The following is a 19,779-nucleotide window of genomic DNA, read 5'->3' as shown; positions in this document are numbered from 1 at the left end:
CTGATTTTGTGAAAGTTTGTCATATCTGCACAGCAAACCTTTTTTACATAGACCGCTTACTGAGTATGCAGCTTCTTTATCTTTTAATCCTTGCCTGTCTTCCAGTTTATCCACTTAAGACAATGACGTTTAGGCAGCTAAAGGACCCTGCCAGGTTTTGCGATTCGGTACTGCGCTGCTTTAACTGACAATTGCGCCGTCGTATCTTAGTTGCATATTTACGCCGGCCGCTAGGTGGCGCTTCTGTAGATTTATGCGAGGAATATGCAAATTAGGTAGATACGCCGATTCACAAACGTACGTCCGCCCGGCGCATTTTACGTCGTTTACGTAAAGGCTTTTTCCGGCGTAAAGTTACCCCTGCTATATGAGGCGTACGTAATGTTAAGTATGGACGTCGGGCCACCGTCTAATTTTTGACGTTTTATGTCGTTTGCGTAAGTCGTTCGCGAATAGGGCTGTGCGTAAGTTACGTTCACGTCTAAAGCATTGAGGATTTGCGGCGTAATTTGGAGCATGCGCACTGGGATTCTTTCACGGACGGCGCATGCGCCGTTCGTAAAAAAACGTCAAATACGTGGGGTCACGATTAGTTAGCATAGAACACGCCCCCAACCAGCCTCTTTTGAATTAGGCGGGCTTGCGCCGCCCGATATACGCTACGCCGCCGTAACTAAAGGCGTAACTTCTTTGTGAATACAGTACTCGCCTTTCTAAGTTACGGTAGCGTTTCTGAGATACGCTACGCCCGCCTAAAGATAGGCGCATGTATGTGGATCTGGCCCGTTGCATTTTGCTTTTAGGCTGGAAATATCAATTTTGGTAGCCATCTGACCAGAGCACCTTCTTCAACATGTTTGCTGTGTCCTCCACATGGCTTCTCACAAACGGAAAATTGGACTTCTTATGGATTTCTTAAAACAATGTCTTTCTTCTTGTCACTCTTCCATAAAGGGCAGATTTGTGGAGAGACCACTAATAGTTGCCCTGTGGGCAGATTCTCCCACCTGAGCTGTGGATCTCTGCTAGGGATGGGTCGAACGGACCACTGTTCGGTTCCCACCCGAACTTTCGAATGCCGCAAAAGTTCAGACCCCAATAACGAACCTCATTAAAGTCAATGGAACCCGAACGTCAAATATCAAAAGTGCCCATTTTGAAGGCTTAAATGCAAGTAATTGGGCATACAATGGTTATAGGGGCCCTGCTCTGGGGAACATGTATCAATAAAAACAAAGCGCTAGATTCAGTAAGAAGTTACGTCGGCGTAACTGTTGATACGCCGCGTAACTTCTAGGACGCGCCGGCGTATCTTTTTTCTGTATTCAGAAAGCAAGATACGCCGGAATTTTGCTAAGATATGACCGACGTAAGTCTCTTACTCCGTCGTATCTTAGGGTGCATATTTGCGCTGGCCGCTAGGTGGCGCTTCCGTTGATTTCGGCGTAGAATATGCAAATGAGCTAGATACGCCGATTCAGAAACTTACGTGCGCCCGGGGGATTTTCTTTACGTCGTTTACGTAAGGCTTTTTCCGGCGTAAGGTTACTCCTGCTATATGAGGAGTATCCAATGTTAAATATGGACATCGGGACAGCGTCGACTTTTGCGCCGTTTACGTCGTTTGCGTGAGTCGTTCGCGAATAGGGCTTTGCGGAAATTACGTTCACGTCGAAAGCATTGACTATTTGCGACGTGATAAGGAGCATGCGCACTGGGATACGTTCACGGACGGCACAGGCGCCGTTCGTTAGAGACGTCATTTACGTGGGGTCATGTTTTATTTACATAAAACACGCCCACCTCTTCACAATTTGAATTCGGCGCGCTTACGTCGGCAGATTTACGCTACGCCACCGTAACCTTCCCACCACAACCCTATAGAGATAATCTTGATGAAAGCTATTTTTTTTTCTTTTTTAAGAAATTCCATGCGTTTGTGACTTTTAAATTTACTGGGAAAATAATAAATAAATTATATTATTATAATAAACTATCAATATTAGAAGCTTCAAATTTTTACTTATTTATTTATTTATTTGAAATAAGCCAGCCTATTTGATTAGGCAACAAAAATCACAATGAGGATGTGCAAAGTTTTTAGTAACCAATCAGGATTGGTAACAAATGCAAAAAAAGAAAGGGCCATATTCCCGTAGTTTTGCGGCGGCCGTAGCGTAAGCCATTTACACTCCGCCGCCCCAACCTACAGGAGCAAGTGCTGTATTCCCCAAACACTTGCTCCGTAGTTTGGGGCGGCGTAGTGTATTTGGCCCGGCGTATCCCCGCGTAAATCCAAGGGGGGCGGCTTCTATTTAAATTAAGCGCGCCCCCGATTCTAACGAACTGCGCATGCGCCGGGGCTTAAAATAGCCCAGTGCGCATGCTCCAGTTCTCGGCGTAAAACGTCAATGACGCCGACGTGTGCGTCATTGACGTAAAGTCGTATTCAAGAACGACTTAGTAAAACGACGTACCCGACGGGAAAACACGACGCGGACCCGACGCCATACTTAACATGGCCTACGTGGGACTGGCATAAGGTTACCCCTCATATAGCAGGGGTAACCTTACGCCTACGCAAACGACGTAAGCGACGGTTACGCGACGCAAATTCGTTCGGGAATCGGCGTATCAGGCTCATTTGGACAAACAAATGAGACCTGAACGTAAACGCCACCTAGCGGCCGGCGGAGTAATTACATTTAAGATCCGACAGTGTAAGTGACTTACACATGTCGGATCTTAAGCGTATCTATGCGAAAATGATTCCAAGGGCCAGATTCACAAAGAGATACGACGGTGTATCTACAGATAAACCATCGTATCTCTGACTTACACTGGTCCTATCTATGCGCCATAATTCATAGAATCAGATACGCATAGATAGGGCTAAGATCCGACAGTGTTACAATGTGTTACACTGTCGGATCTTTTTTTCCATTTAAAAATGGCGCCGGGGGCGTTCCCGCTGATTTACGATAAATAATATGTAAATCAGCGAGATACGCAAATTCACGAACGTACGCGGACCCGTCGCAGTGTTCTTACGTCGTTTCCGTAGCGGTTTTCCGTCGTATACTTACCCCTTCTTTTATCAGGCGCAGCCAATGTTAAGTATAGCCGACGTTCCCGCGTCGAATTTAAATTTTTTAACGTCGTTTGCGTAAGTCGTTCTTGAATACGGACGGACGTCGTTTACGTAAGCGTCGCAACCACTGACGTCCTAGCGACGTCAGTGGGAGCAATGCACGCCGGGAAATTCCCCGGACGGCGCCTGTGCATTTAAATCGGCCGCGGGAACGCGCCTGATTTAAATAGTACACTCCCCTAGCCGCGGAATTTGAATTCCGCCGGGGGATTTAGGATCCGCCGCCGCAAGTTTGGAGGTAAGTTGTTTGTGAATTAGCCACTTGCCTCCTTAACTTGCGGGAGCGGATCTTAATTCACGTAGAACCAGTGGATCTAAAGATCCGCTGCGCTACGTCAATCTGGCCCCTGGTGTTCACACCACCTGGTGTAATTTTCATTAACCAATCAGGATTGCCCGTTGACTAATCTGACTGCAGTGACCTGAAATCCGGATAGCTGCTTTTACTGCCTATTGGTCACGGCACTTTGCACTGGCTGTCAGATTAGGCCTTGTACTTTTCATCTGCATAACATCAAGAAGTTCACTGAACGCTTCAATAAGGTCTCTTAAGTAAGAGACAAAAGGAATAGTAGTTTCAGAATTATTGGAAACAGCAGCTTCAGCTCCATCTGTAGAATGAAAGAGATAAAAAAAAAAATCAAATAATAATAATACATACATACAAGCACATACTGTAGTAATCACTAAATACAGCGGCCCAGATTCTCAAAGGCGTTACGACGGCGCAACACCATGTGCGCCGTCGTAACTCCTCATCTGCCCCCGGGTATCTATGTGACTGATTCTTAGAATCAGTTACGCATAGATACCCATTAGATCTGACATGCGTAAGGCTCTTACGCTGTCAGATCTTAAAAGCAATTTTTTTTCCCGCCGCTAGGTGTCGCATCGTCGTTTTCCCCGTCGTCTATGCAAATGAGGTAAGTACGCGAAAATTGCATCTAAGATCTGACCGCGTAAGAGCCTTACGCCTGTCAGATCTAATGGATATCTATGCGTAACTGATTCTAAGAATCAGTCGCATAGATACGACGGCCCAGATTAGGACTTACGACGGCGCAAATGGCGTTGCGCTGCCGTAAGCCCTTTGAGAATCTGGGCCTATAACTTTTGCACAAACCAATCAATACACCAATAATATGTAACAGAACACATGCATATATTGTTTTTTTGGTTTTATAGTGTAAAAAAAAAACGCAAAGGTGATCAAATACCACCAAAAGAAAGCTCCATTTGTGGGGAAAAAAAGGACATCAATTTTATTTTGCCGAAATCTCTTTGATCTTCCCTACCAATAACTTCTTGCCCCGTTACCTGGTTTATTGGCATCTTTTCCATGGTCCATGCACAGCACCTCACCACGTCTGCATTGCCGTTTCTGTGTTCGGGAACATCTTTGTGTAGAGAATATTCCGGCGCACACTCCGCAGTTGATGCCGCTACTTTGATCATTCTCTCTGGGTACTGAAGGATCGAAAATAAAAGTCTTAATAATTTTAAAAGCCATCTTCGCCCACCCCATGAAATCTAACTTCTGTATTCTTGCAATCATACTTGTCTGTCATTCCAGGGTTGAGATATTTGCACGTAGATTTCTATCTCTGCCCAACTGTTGTGGCTATAGGGTTGTCCCGATACCACTTTTTTGAGACCGAGTACAAGTACCGATACTTTTTTTAATGTCATGTGATGGTGGCGATATTTTTTTTACAGTTTTTTTACAGTGATTTTTGTTTGTTTTTTTGTTTTGTTTTGTTTTTTTGGGGGAGGGTGAATTGTCAGTGTGTTTGTTTTTTTGTTTTTTTTATTTACATTTTATTTTTATTTATTTTTTTAAATATTTATTGCAATTATTTTTTTTTATCAGCCCTGTTGGGGGTCTTTGGTGAGATATCAGGGGTCTTAAAAGACCTCTGAAATCTCCCCTTTAAGACAGAGAAAGGGACTAAGGACACAGATTCCCCAGTCCCTTTCTCTGCAGCCTCAGCTGAAATGAATGGAGAGAAGCTCCTCTCCATTCATAAACTGAAGTATCGTAAACACAGGTTACGATGCTCAGTTATGTGAATGGACAGAGTCAGTGATCACTGTGTGTTAGTGGGCGTCCTGACTCTCCTGCTCGCCCCCCTCCCCCCTCACGAAGCTCCAGCAAAGCGCGGTGACATACAACGCGTACGGCGGCACTATAAAGGGGAAGTTCCATTCGAATGGCGCCACCCTTTGGGCTGATTATGCTAATTTCCCGTCTCAGGGTTTGACAAATTTGCTTGGAATCTAGGAGCCAGCTAAAAAGTTAGGAGCCAGAAAACGCACCCCGTCCCGCCGAGCTCATGCGCAGAAGCGAACACATATGTGAGTAGCGCCCGCATATGTAAACGGTATTCAAACCACACATGTGAGGTATCGCCGCGATTGTTAAATCGAGAGCAATAATTCTAGCCCTAGACCTACTCTGTAACTCAAAACATGCAACCTGTAGAATTTTTTAAACGTCGCCTATGGAGGTTTTAAAGGGTAAAAGTTTGTCGCCATTCCACGAGCGGACGCAATTTTGAAGCGTGACATGTTGGGTATCAATTTACTCGGCGTAACATTATCTTTCACAATATAAAAAAAAATTGGGCTAACTTTACTGTTACTGTCTTATTTTTTAATTAAAAAAAGTATATTTTTTACCCAACAAAGTGTGCTTGTAAGACCGCTGCGCAAATACGCTGTGACAGAAAGTATTGCAATGACCGCCATTTTATTCTCTAGGGTGTTAGAATAAAAAAAATATATATAATGTTTTGGGGTTCTAATTAGAGGGAAGGAGATGGCAGTGAAAACAGTGAAAAAACACATTAAAACTGCTGGAACTGTTTTACATGTAATGCCAAACAGACACCACAAGAAGGCACCAGATCACAGAAGGCGTGCAGGCCTGCAGAAGGCCGCAAAGCCGCGGCCTCAATTACCGGCAGGTAAGGATGAGCTCCGGCGTGTTCGCATAGAACACGTGCAGAGCCCGCCAGGAAGTCGGCACCCGCGCTAATCACAGCCAGGCAGACATTTCCCGATCTCTGCAGCCGAGCATCGGACAATGTCTGCCTGGCTGTGATTAGCGCAGCGCGGGTGCCAACTTCCTGGCAGGCTCTGCACGTGTTCTATGCGAACACGCTGGAGCTCATCCTTACCGGCAGGATCCTGTGTCTTTGTGCGCCCCCACCTCCCACGCCGCGCGACCGCGGCGGGCCCGCACCGGCCGTTAATTGAGGCCGCGGCTTTGCGGCCTAAGCTTCCTTCTGTGAAGGCCTCAAAGCCGCTGCCTCAATTACTGGCGGGGCGCCAGGTCACAATTTCTTGTCGCAATTGCGACCGGGCGCCCCGGATTTTGTCGAGACCCTGTCCCATTTCATAACTTGCTTCTGAGCATGCGCATTTTTTCCCCGTCGTTAAAGCGTACACACGACCGTTTTCATGATGAGAAAAACGACAACGTGAAAAACGACAACGTGAAAAACGACGAAAAAAAATAGAGCAGGTTCTAAATTTTTAATGGCCATTTTTTCCCGTCGAGAAAAATGCTCTGGAGCCTACACACGGCCATTTTTAAACGACCATTTTTAAAAATGGCATTTTTCTCGTCATGAAAAACGGTCGTGTGTACGCGGCATTGGGTTTTGGGGTTAGCTTGAGGTTTAAAGTAAACCAAAATCTAACATATCAATGGTGAAGGGATGGTCAAATCGAAATCCAGGTAGCCCCTGTCCTTTTGTTGGTTCTGTTCCAGCTCACAGTACTTACCGTAATAACTGAGGTCGCACATCTTCCCGTCGCAGCACGTGATGTAGGACTTCATATAGGTACCATTTATGAAACTGCAGAGCCACGAATCGCATTCTAGCAGAAACCGGCAACCTTTGTAAATAAATTTCTTCCTCTCCGACCCTGGTGTAATAAGAAAAAAGGCTTCTGTTAATGCCTGGGCCAAGGATGTTGCAAAATGTCTTGGTAGTAAAATGCACTGGTTACCTCAACCAGACGGGAACCCCACTCTGCATTTTGATATATATTTAGGACTTGTACTTATGGTTGATGCCCCGCCTACACTACACACTGACCACTACACTACACACTGACCACTACACTACACACTGACCACTACACACTGACCAGTGCACTACACACTGCTACACTACACACTAACCATTGCACACTGACCACTACACTGCACACTGACCACTACACTACACACTGACCACTACACACTGACCACTACACACTGACCACTACACTACACACTGACCACTACACTACACACTGACCACTACACTACACACTGACCACTACACTGCACACTGACCACTACACTACACACTGACCACTACACACTGACCACTACACACTGACCACTACACTACACACTGACCACTACACTACACACTGACCACTACACACTGACCAGTGCACTACACACTGCTACACTACACACTAACCATTGCACACTGACCACTACACTGCACACTGACCGCTACACACAACTGCACACTGACCACTACACACTGACCACTACACACTGACCAGTGCACACTGACCACTACACACTGACAACTACACACCGCTACACTACACACTGACAAGTGCACTACACACTGACCACTACACACCGCTACACTACACACTGCTACACTACACACTGACCACTACACACTGACCAGTGCACTACACTACACACTGACCAGTGCACACTGACCACTACACTGCACACTGACCACTACACACTGACCACTACACTACACACTGACCAGTGCACTACACTACACACTAACCAGTGCACACTGACCACTACACTGCAAACTGACCACTACACACTGACCACTACACTACACACTGACCACTACACTACACACTGACTGCTACACACAACTGCACACTGACCACTACACACTGACCACTACACTACACACTGACAAGTGCACACTGAACACTACACACTGACAACTACACACCGCTACACTACACACTGACCAGTGCACTACACACTGACCACTACACACTGACCACTACACACTGACCACTACACACTGACCACTACACACTGACCACTACACACTGACCAGTGCACTACACACTGCTACACTACACACTGACCAGTGCACACTGACCACTACACTACACACTGACTGCTACACACCGCTACACTACACACCGCTACACTACACACTGGCGTCATTCCGTTAAGAATTAAATATTTAATAAATAAACAAAGGAAATACACTCACATTTCCGTATTAAAAAAGCGCTTGTAAAAAGACAGTGACAGTGGTGTCGGCATAACTTTCTGACGAGTTTCACCTCACAAGCAGTGGGGTAGCGTGGGTTGTCAGCGCCCCGGGGCAAGGCAAGTAATTTGCGCCCCCCTAACTTGTGGACTTTTCACACTCTGAGTCCCTTCCCAATAGTACTGACCAATCTGAACACTAATCTACCCGATTCCTACACTGACCACTACACTATACAATACAGTGACCTATCCCATTCCTATACTGACCACTACACTACACACTGACCTACCTGATTACTATACTGACCACTACACAATACACTATCCACTGACCACTACACTACAAACCACACCACACTAACCTACCTGATTCCTATACTGACAACTAAACACTGACTGCTATACACTACACTGACCTATCTCATTCTTATACTGACCCTTACACTAACCTACCTGATTCCTACATCGACCACTACACACCACACCAAACTACCTGATTCCTACACTACACACTGACCACTACACTACACACTGACCAGTGCACACTGACCACTACACTACACACTGATCACTACTCTACACACTGACCACTACACTACACACTGACCACTACACTACACACTGACCACTACACTACACACTGACCAGTGCACACTGACCACTACACTACACACTGATCACTACTCTACACACTGACCACTACACTACACACTGACCACTACACTACACACTGACCACTACACTACACACTGACCACTACACTACACACTGACCAGTGCACACTGACCACTACACTACACACTGACCACTACTCTACACACTGACCACTACACTACACACTGACCACTACACTACACACTGACCACTACACTACACACTGACCACTACACTACACACTGACCAGTGCACACTGACCACTACACTACACACTGATCACTACTCTACACACTGACCACTACACTACACACTGACCACTACACACCGCTACACTACACACTGACCACTACACACCGCTACACTACACACTGACCACTAAACACTGACCATTACACTACACACCACACTAACCTACCTGATAGCTATACTGACCACTACACAATAATCTACCCACAGAACAATACACTACACACAATACACTATACACTACCCACAACACACTATACACTACCCACAACACACTATACACTACCCACAACACTATACATTACACTACTATACGCTGACTTTCTGGCTGCAGCTGCTCCCTCTCCCCAGACCATATCTACACCCCCCCCCCCCCCCCCCCCCAGCAAAAAAAAAAAAAAAAAGAGTGAGTCTCTTGCCTTTTTTTCGTACGTCTGCTCTGCCTCTGCGCCACCTGTGACACTGCAAGGCTGCCTGTTGACGGGGGGACATGATCATACAGTAATTAGTGCATATTTATAGCACTGATCGCTGTATAAATGTGAATGGCGCCAAAAATGTGTCAAAAGTGTCCGATGTGTCCGCCATAATGTCACAGTCACGAAAAAAATGCTGATCGCCGCCATTAGTAGTAAAAAAAATAATAAAAAATAATAATAATTCTGTCCCTTATTTTGTAAGCGCAATAACTTTTGAGCAAACCAGACGCTTCTTGCGATTTTTTTTATTTAATTTTTTTTACCAAAAATATGTAGAAGAATACGTATCGCCTAGACTGAGAAAAAAAATGTGTTTTTTAAAAAAATTGGGCTATTTATTACAGCAACAAGTAAAAAATATTGTTTTTTTTTTTTCAAAATTGTCGCTCTATTTTTGTTTATAGCGCAAAAAATAAAAACCACAGAGGCGATCAAATACCACCAAAAGAAATCTCTATTTGTGGGGAAAAAAAGGACGTCAATTTTGTTTGGGAGCCACGTCGCACGACCGCGCAATTGTCAGTTAAAGCGACGCAGTGCCGAAAGCTGAAATTTCTCCTGGTCAGGAAGGGGTATATGTGCCCAGTAAGGAAGTGGTTAAAGTTCATGTGCATTTAAAAGCAGGTATCCCAATACTTTTGGTAATATTGTGTACATTTGGTGGCAATACAACCCCCCCCCCCCCCCGACAACACAACATGGGGTATCATTTTTACAACAACTTTTGGCTGCTATTGCAAATCAAAGCAGGCTGTGGAGGGGCATTAAAGACGCGTCCCAATTTTTACCATCCCCTGGCCACCTGTGTAAATGAAGGTAGAAAACTGACACTTACCGGTCTGAAAGAAACCAGACACTGCAGCACACCCATCATTGTCATCGCAATCTATGGTTTCTTCGGACGCGCAGTGATCAGATTTTGGCTCCAGGCAGAAGTTGCATTTCAGGGCTTCTACTGGGGTGACAAGAGAAGGAGATCACTAGAACAATATGTGATGATCGGAAAGAGCAGAGACAGTGGGAAAATCAGAGAAAGCGACAGGTGGCAGAAATATGTGCATGGTTATGTCATTAACAGTGACAATAGATCTGGGCTGGCCACCAGGGCTTTTTTTTTCAGTGGGGACCGGGAGGAAAGCAGCTCCGGCACTGAATGTATGTAGTGGCAAAGAGTACTGTCTGTGGTGTGCTGGAGGATCTATTGATGTTAGCTGCTGTGAGATCTATTGTCACAAGGGTGCCAATTGTTCTGGGGGTCCATTGTTGCTGGAGGATCTATTGTTGCTGGGGGGTCTTTTGGTGATCACCGCGAGATCACTGTTATCGGCATCGGGAGAAGGGCCCCCTTCCGCCACTCACCCGCGTCCAGGGCTGGCCTTAGGTGTTCAGGCGCCCTGTGCGAGCTAATCCTGTGGCGCCCCCCCATCTTCACCCCTCGCCCCCTGGTCACCTAAACATACACAAAGAGGAAAAAAATGCCACCGCAGGTGTAATACAATCGCGGAGGGGGGTGCCTCTGGGTGGTCGCACGGCGCCCCTGTTGCCCACGGCGCCCTGTGCGGCCGCACAGCTCGCACACCCCAAAGGCCGGCCCTGGCGGCCGCACAGGGTGCCATGGGCAACAGGGGCGCTGTGCGACCACCCAGAGGCGTACTAAGGGGGGGGCGAGTCGCCCCCGGGTACCACACACTGGGGGGGTGTCAGACCGGCACCCCCCTCCGCGATTGTATTACACCTGCGGTGGCATTTTTTTCCTCTTTGTGTATGTTTAGGTGACCAGGGGGCGAGGGGTGAAGATGGGGGGGGGGGGGGGGCCACAGGATTAGCTCGCACAGGGCGCCTGAACACCTAAGGCCAGCCCTGGCGGCCGCACAGCTCGCACACCCCCAAAGGCCGGCCCTGCCCGCGTCCTCTGCCACTTACCAGAGTTGTGGGTAGCGGCGGAGGCGTTCAGGACCTGTGCCTGGCTGGGTATGGAGAAGAGGGTGAGGAAGATGGCCCCCACCGATCTCCATACCATAGCAGGGCAGAAGCAACATAAAAAGACAAAAATAAAAAAAAATGGCATTTTAGTCCAAATATGAGATCTGAAGTCTTTATGACCCCAGATCTCATATTTAGGAGGACCCGTCATGTTTTTTTCTAATACAAGGGATGTTTACATTCCTTGTAATAGGAATAAAAGTGACACAAATGTATTTTTTTTTTTAAACTGTGTAAAAATAAATAAAATAAAGTAAAATAAATAAGAAAAAAAAAGTTTCTTTAAAGCGCACCGCCGCGATTGTTCGAGCGAGAGCAATAATTCTAGCCCTGGACCTCCTCTGTAACTCAAAACGCGCAACCTGTCGAATTTTTTAAACGTCGCCTATGGAGATTTTTAAGGGTAAAAGTTTGTCGCCATTGCACAAGCAGAGCGCAACTTTGAAGCGTGACATGTTGGGTATCAATTTACTCGGCGTAACATCATCTTTCACGATATTAAAAAAAAAATTGGGCTAACTTTACTGTTGTCTTATTTTTTTATAAAAAAAAAAGTGTATTTTTTCCAAAAAAAGTGCGCTTGTAAGACCGCTGCGCAAACACCGCGTGACAAAAAGTATTGCAATGATCGCTATTTTATTCTCTATGGTGTTAGAAAAAAATGATAAAGTTAGTAGCAATTTAGTAGCATTTAAAAGAGCAGTTGGGAGCATTTTGGAGCGTTTACGAGCATTCAGCGTTTATTTCTGCTGGAAAAAACTATGGGGCAGATTCACTTACAGCCGCGTAAAATTGTGCGGGCGTAACGTATCTGATTTACGTTACGCCTCCGCAACTTACATGGGCAAGTGCTGTATTCTCAAAGCATTTGCTCCGTAAGTTGCGGCGGCGTAGCGTAAATCGGCCGGCGTAAGCCCGCCTAATTCAAATTTGGATCAGGGGGGCGTGTTTTATGTAAAACTACTGTGACCCGACGTGATTGACGTTTTTGCGGAATGGCGCATGCACCGTCCGTGGAATTTCTCAGGGTGCATTGCTCCTAAGTACGCCGCAAGTACGTCATTGGTTTCAACGTGAACGTAAATGACGTCCAGCCCCATTCACGGACGACTTACGCAAACGACGTAACTTTTTCAAATCTCGACGCGGGAACGACGGCCATACTTAACATTGGCTGCGCCTCATATAGCAGGGGCAACTATACGCTGGGAAAAGCCTAACGTAAACGTTGTAACTTTACTGCGTCGGCCGCGCGTACGTTCGGGAATTCGCGTATCTAGCTAATTTGCATACTCGACGCGGAATTCGACGGAAGCGGCACCTAGCGGTCAAAAAAAAAATGCAGTTAAGATCGGACGGCGTAAGAGACTTACGCCTGTCGGATCTAATGGATATCTATGCGTAACTGATTCTAAGAATCAGTCGCATAGATACGACGGGTCGGATTAGGACTTACGACGGCGTACATGGCGCTGCGCCGTCGTAAGTCCTTTCTGAATCTGGGCCCATTTTTTCTGCTCCTAGATGCTGAAGCGCAAAAAAACGCGAATAGCCCATGTACACACGATCGGTTCATCCGATGAAAACGGACTGGAGCAGAATAAAATGCTAACAGCTTCTAGGAGCTTAAAAAAATTGCCAGTGTGCACGGAGCCTAATGCCGCGTGTACACGATCGGTCAAACCGATGAGAACGGTCTGATGGACCGTTTTCATCGGACCAAACCGATCGTGTGTGGGCCCCATCGGTTATTTATCCATAGGTTAAAAAAAAAAGCCAACTTGTTTTAAATTTAACCGATAGAAAAAAAAAACGATCATTAGTAGGCACGTCCATCTGTTAAAAATCCACGCATGCTCAGAATCAAGTCGACGCATGCTCGGAAGCATTGAACTTTGTTTTTTTCAGCACGTCGTTGTGTTTTATGTCACCGCGTTCTAGGCATGTGCAAAAGGGAAAATTTAGTTTTGTTTCGTTTCGTTTTAATACGTTATTTAATTAATTTCGTTAAGTTAGGTTCGTTACATGTGTTAAATTCGTTTTCGGAACTCGTTCGTTTTCGACCGAATTTCGAAAAATCCGGTCGAATTCGAAAGTATTTCGACCAGATTCGACAACAAATAGTCTCTTTTCGAATATAATTTCGAAATTCGATCGGAATTCGAAAAAAAAAATAAAAAAATAAAAAAATCGAATTCCAAATCGAAAACCCGCAGACGAAATTCAATCGGAATTCGAAAAAAAAAAAATCGAATTCCGATCGAATTTCGTCTGCGGGTTTTCGATTTGGAATCGAAAACGTTTGTTCGGATTCGGTAAATTCATTAATATTGCAATTCGGGAATTCGTATGCATCCGAATGTCCGAATAATGAAAAATTCGTCCGAATTTCGATTCGGAACGAAACGAAATGCACATGCCTACCGCGTTCTGACGCGATTTTTTAACCGATGGTGTGTAGGCTAGACTGATGAAAGTCAGCTTCATCGGATATCTGATGAAAAAATCCATCGGTCCGTTTTCATCAGATGAATCGATCGTGTGTACAGGGCATTAAGAAAATCTTGAAAAATGTTCTTACCCGTGCCACATACAATAAACCAGAAGAAGAAGAAGATTTGAAGTGGCATAGTTGACCAATATTCTCAGGTGTCTCTCTCCCTCTATCTGAGGATTCATAGCAGTGATGACTCTTCTTACATATTGTTCCTCTTGGAAAGATTTCACGTGACAGATTTATGATCCTTCAGTAAATAAACGTTTTAATTAATGTGTAGAAGGCAGTGCTGGTAAAATAGCAAGACTTTACCTTACACGACCTGTTCTGTTGCTGCTATTAAAGCATAAGTTCACTTAAACAAAAAAATAAAAATTATATTAATAATAATTGCACATTTTTTTGCATGTAAAAAAAAGTTTTAAAAACTGTCGTTTTTTTTTTCAGGAGTCCTGAAAAAAACGACCGTTTTTAAAACTTTTTTTCCATTGATACATGTTCCCTGGGGCAAGACCCGGGTTCTCAAAGACGTTTTCACAGGCATACTATAGACACCCAGCAGGTACAATATTTAACCACTTAAGACCCGGACCTTTAGGCAGCTAAAGGACCCGGCCAGTTTTTGCGATTCGGCACTGCGTCGCTTTAACTGACAAGTGCGCGGTCGTGCGACGTGGCTCCCAAACAAAATTGGCGTCCTTTTTTTCCCCACAAATAGAGCTTTCTTTTGGTGGTATTTGATCACCTCTGCGGTTTTTATTTTTTGCAGCTATAAACAAAAATAGAGCGTCAATTTTGAAAAAAAATTCAATATTTTTTACTTTTTGCTATAATAAATATCCCCCAAAAATATATATATAAAAAAAAAAAATTTCCTCAGTTTAGGCCGATACGTATTCTTCTACTTATTTTTGGTAAAAAAAAAACTCAATAAGCATTTATCGGTTGCTTTGCGCAAAATTTATAGCGTTTACAATATAGGGGATAGTTTTATTGCATTTTTATAAAAAAAAATTTTTTACTACTAATGGCGGCAAACAGCAATTATTTTCGTGACTGCGACATTATGGCGGACACATCGGACAATTTTGACACATTTTTGGGACCATTGTCATTTTCACAGCAAAAAATGCATTTAAAATGTGAAAATGACAATTGCAGTTTGGGAGTTAACCACAAGGGGGCGCTGATGGGGTTATGTATGACCTCATCTGTGTTTCTAACTGTAGGGGGGTGTGGCTGTAGGTGTGACATCATCGATTGTGATTCCCTATAAAAGGGAACACACGATCGATGACAACGCCACAGTGAAGAATGGAGAAGCTGTGTTTACACACACCTCTCCCCGTTCTTCAGCTCCGGGGACCGATCGCGGGACTCCAGCGGCGATCGGGTCCGCGAGTCCCGCGGTCACGGTTGCTTCGGACCGGGGTCGCGTGCACGCGCCCGCGGTGCACGCGACCCCACGGCTGGGCTTAAAGGGCAACGTACAGGTACGTTGATGTGCCGGGCCGTGCCATTCTGCCAACGTAAATCGCCGTGAAGGGGTTCTTAAGTGGTTGAGTGGTTTAAGCATCATTAAAATCACTGCTCCTGAAAAAACGACCGTTTTTAAAACTGTTCCCTGGGGCAAGACCCGGGTTCTCAAAGACGTTTTACGACAATAACTTGCATATTAGGCTTTAAAATGAGCACTTTTGAATTCGAACGTTCAAGTCCAATAGACGTCAATGGGGTTCTAAATGTTCGCGCGGACGGTCGGTCCGTTCGAAGGTTCTGGTGTGAACCGAACGAGGGGGGTGTCCGGCTCATCCCTACTCGTATGAAGAAGCTGATACATTCTGATAGGAAGACTCAGTGAACTACCACAACGCTCACAGCGCCATGGTTGTTTATTGAAAACTACAAGCCGACAGCCGCAAAGTTTTCCATGCACAGGACACTGCGGATAAGTGATGTGGAGGCGGAGCCCCGCTCGGCTGCATTTTTTTTTTATTGTGGCAGCTATCGGGGAGGGAGAACTCTGCAGGCTGTCAAATTGGGGGGTGGCACGTTCGTAACATGAGGCAAATGGGGGTGTTGGGGGTGTCCTTTGTTAGATACGGAACCTCATCCCAGTAGACTGATACAAAATATAAGGGATGAAGGGGATTATTGCCTGGCAAGAGATTTTTTTTTGTTTTTTTTGGTTTAATACATAAGAGGAAACAATATATAAAAAAAGACAATATTTTATTATATGTCAAACATGCAATTGAGCAGACAGAGTTCCTGTGAAGTATACATTAGTACAAGGGTATAGCACAATTTTCCGACATGTTTCGCCAAGTCGTTGGCTTCTTCAGGGGTGTGATATACAGTATACAGAATGATCTATAAAAAATATATAAAGACATAAATGAAAAGTGATAAGAAAAATCGAAAAAAACCCACAAACAGCAGATATTCCCAAAGAAGCAGCTCCCAAAGGAAAATAACGGCATTGCCGTTTTTTTCTTTTGGGAGCTGCTTCTTTGGGAATATACTGTTATACCCCCTTCCTGCCCAGGCCAATTTTCAGCTTTTAGCGCGTCACACTTTTAATGACAATTGCGCTGTTTGCGCTGTCATGCTACAATGTACCCATATGACATTTTTAGAATTTTTTCACACCAATAGAGCTTTATGCTGGCCATACACTATACGAAAATTCGGCCGAAAATCGGTCGTAAAGAAAGATCTTTCGTTTTTTTCGGCCAGTTAATGGGCACAAAATCGAAAATCGTTTGGACATTTTTGAGCCGAAAAAACGAAGGACAAGTTTGGAAATTTTCTGCCGAACGAACGATAAATCGGAAGGTTAATGTGTTTCCCGTCCGAACTTTCTGCACTAGGTATATGTAAAAAAAACGAACCATTTTTTTTTTTTTATGCCCACTAAACTATTTTTTGCCCATTACATGATGATGGCACTATCGTTTGCACTCACGAAAGAACTTTCGTTTTTCGAAAGTTAGTTCGGACGATTTTTCGTGGAGTGTATGGCCAGCATTATTTCGTGGTTTTTATTTTTGCTAAACAAACCAAAAAAAAAAACATTTTGAGAAAAAAAACTGCTTCTAGGAGCTTAAAAAATCGCCAGTGTGCGCGGAGCCTAAAGAAAATCTTGAAAAATGTTCTTACCCGTGCCACATACAATAAACCAGAAGAAGAAGAAGATTTGAAGTGGCATAGTTGACCAATATTCTCAGGTGTCTCTCTCCCTCTATCTGAGGATTCATAGCAGTGATGACTCTTCTTACATATTGTTCCTCTTGGAAAGATTTGACATGACAGATTTATGATCCTTCAGTAAATAAACGTTTTAATTAATGTGTAGAAGGCAGTGCTGGAAAAAAAGCAAGACTTTACCTCACATGACCTGTTCTGTTGCTGCTATTAAAGCATAAGTTCACTTAAAAAAAAATAATAATAAATGCACATTTTTTTGCATGTAAAAAAATGTGCATTTATTATTATTGTTGCAGGAGCCTGTAAAGCATTGCACCTGTGATGAGCAGATAGCTGGTGCCATGCAGGTCTCCTGCAGATCTGTCAGTGTATCTGTTTGCTCATATCTCGTATGAAGAAGCTGATACATTCTGACAGGAAGACTCAGTGAACTACCACAACGCTCACAGCGCCATGGTTGTTTATTGAAAACTACAAGCCGACAGCCGCAAAGTTTTCCATGCACAGGACACTGTGGATGAGTGATGTGGAGGCGGAGCCCCGCTCGGCTGCATTTTATTTTTTATTGTGACAGCTATCGGGGAGGGAGAAGAATTCTGCAGGCTGTCAAATTGGGGGGTGGCGGGTTCGTAACAGGGCTGATTCTAGGGTGACAGTCGCCTGGGTGCAGAAATATTTCTGGCGCCCCCACATGGGCATTGTCATCTTACTAACTCCTCCCCTTTACACATGTTTCTATGGCTATGACTCAAACACAGAGATGCTTCCCTAAGAAGTCTTCATTAATGTCTCCCATCAGAGTCCCCCCCCCAGCAGGTGTCCCCCATCAGAGCCCCCCCCACAGCAGGTGTCCCCCATCAGAGCCCCCCAGCAGGTGTCCCCCATCAGAGCCCCCCAGCAGGTGTCCCCCATCAGAGCCCCCCATAGCAGGTGTCCCCCATCAGAGTCCCCCATAGCAGGTGTCCCCCATCAGAGTCCCCCACAGCAGGTGTCCCCATCAGAGCCCCCCATAGCAGGTGTCCCCCATCAGAGTCCCCCCCCAGCAGGTGTCCCCCATCAGAGCCCCCCACAGCAGGTGTCCCCATCAGAGCCCCCCATAGCAGGTGTCCCCCATCAGAGCCTCCCTGTCCCCCATCAGAGCACCCCACAGCAGGTGTCCCCCATCAGAGCCCCCCCACAGCAGGTGTCCCCCATCAGAGCCCCCCATAGCAGGTGTCCACCATCAGAGCCTCCCAGCAGGTGTCCCTCATCAGAGCCCCCCAGCAGGTGTCCCCCATCAGAGCCCCCCCCAGCAGGTGTCCCCCATCAGAGCCCCCCCCCCAGCAGGTGTCCCCCATAGGGTTGCCACCTTTTCGTCAAGCCAAACCCGAAACACTTTTGCGGTACACGGCAATTTTTTTTGTAGTACACGCTATAGGAATGTAAAATACCTGGGACACCTTTTGGTTTACCCAAAGAGAGTAATAATGAGGTGAGCTATGGTAAACAGTGGCTGTGGCCAAATTGCATTGCATTGCAACAAGTGGGGGGACTTAAAGGGGCATGGTTAAATAAAACAAAAGCATTCGTGTACCCATAAAATATGATTTGATTAATAAAAGTAATGTCAGTAAAAATATGAAAATAGCCTAGCTTAAAAGTGGACACTGTCAGCCAGTAGGGCAGTGGACGGTGTCAGTAGAGCAGTGGACGGTGTCAGTAGGGCAGTGGACGGTGTCAGTAGAGCAGTGGACGGTGTCAGTAGGGCAGTGGACGGTGTCAGTAGAGCAGAGGACGGTGTCAGTAGGGCAGTGGACGGTGTCAGTAGAGCAGTGGACGGTGTCAGTAGGGCAGTGGACGGTGTCAGTAGAGCAGAGGACGGTGTCAGTAGAGCAGTGGACGGTGTCAGTAGGGCAGAGGACGGTGTCAGTAAGGCAGGGGACGGTGTCAGTAGAGCAGGGGACGGTGTCAGTAGAGCAGTGGATGGTGTCAGTAGGGCAGTGGACGGTGTCAGTAGAGCAGTGGACGGTGTCAGTAAGGCAGGGGACGGTGTCAGTAGAGCAGTGGACGGTGTCAGTAGGGCAGTGGACGGTGTCAGTAGAGCAGTGGACGGTGTCAGTAGGGCAGTGGACGGTGTCAGTAGGGCAGGGGACGGTGTCAGTAAGGCAGGGGACGGTGTCAGTAGGGCAGGGGACGGTGTCAGTAGAGCAGTGGACGGTGTCAGTAGGGCAGTGGACGGTGTCAGTAGAGCAGAGGACGGTGTCAGTAGAGCAGTGGACGGTGTCAGTAGGGCAGAGGACGGTGTTAG

The 19,779-nt window shown here is 45.8% G+C and overlaps 1 protein-coding gene across 1 annotated transcript; it reads right to left on the bottom strand.

Moving 5' to 3' along the window:
* Positions 1–3,440: 3,440 nt before the first annotated feature.
* LOC120915981 lies at positions 3,441–14,524 on the bottom strand. Its single transcript, XM_040326822.1, has 5 exons — positions 14,367–14,524; positions 10,638–10,757; positions 6,941–7,084; positions 4,469–4,618; positions 3,441–3,762 (listed from the first exon to the last, which is right to left on the bottom strand). Exons 1-5 carry the CDS (start codon positions 14,413–14,415, stop codon positions 3,602–3,604), a joined length of 624 nt encoding a protein of 207 aa, XP_040182756.1. The 5' UTR covers positions 14,416–14,524; the 3' UTR covers positions 3,441–3,601.
* Positions 14,525–19,779: the final 5,255 nt, after the last annotated feature.

This window comes from Rana temporaria, chromosome 10 (genome assembly GCF_905171775.1).
Source record: "Rana temporaria chromosome 10, aRanTem1.1, whole genome shotgun sequence".
Taxonomy (NCBI): Eukaryota; Metazoa; Chordata; class Amphibia; order Anura; family Ranidae; genus Rana; species Rana temporaria.
Note: the sequence above shows the minus strand (reverse complement) of the source record. Positions and strands in the feature narration are given on the sequence as shown.

Bases quoted from the DNA above. Each gene is read 5' to 3' on its own strand.
- LOC120915981 (XM_040326822.1), bottom strand. From the start codon at position 14,415: ATGCCACTTCAAATCTTCTTCTTCTTCTGGTTTATTGTATGTGGCACG. The intron at 7,085-10,637 runs GTAAGTGTCAGT...TTATTACACCAG, and splicing joins GTCTGGTTTCTTTCAGACCG to GGTCGGAGAGGAAGAAATTT. The intron at 3,763-4,468 runs GTAACGGGGCAA...TTCATTCTACAG, and splicing joins AAAAGATGCCAATAAACCAG to ATGGAGCTGAAGCTGCTGTT.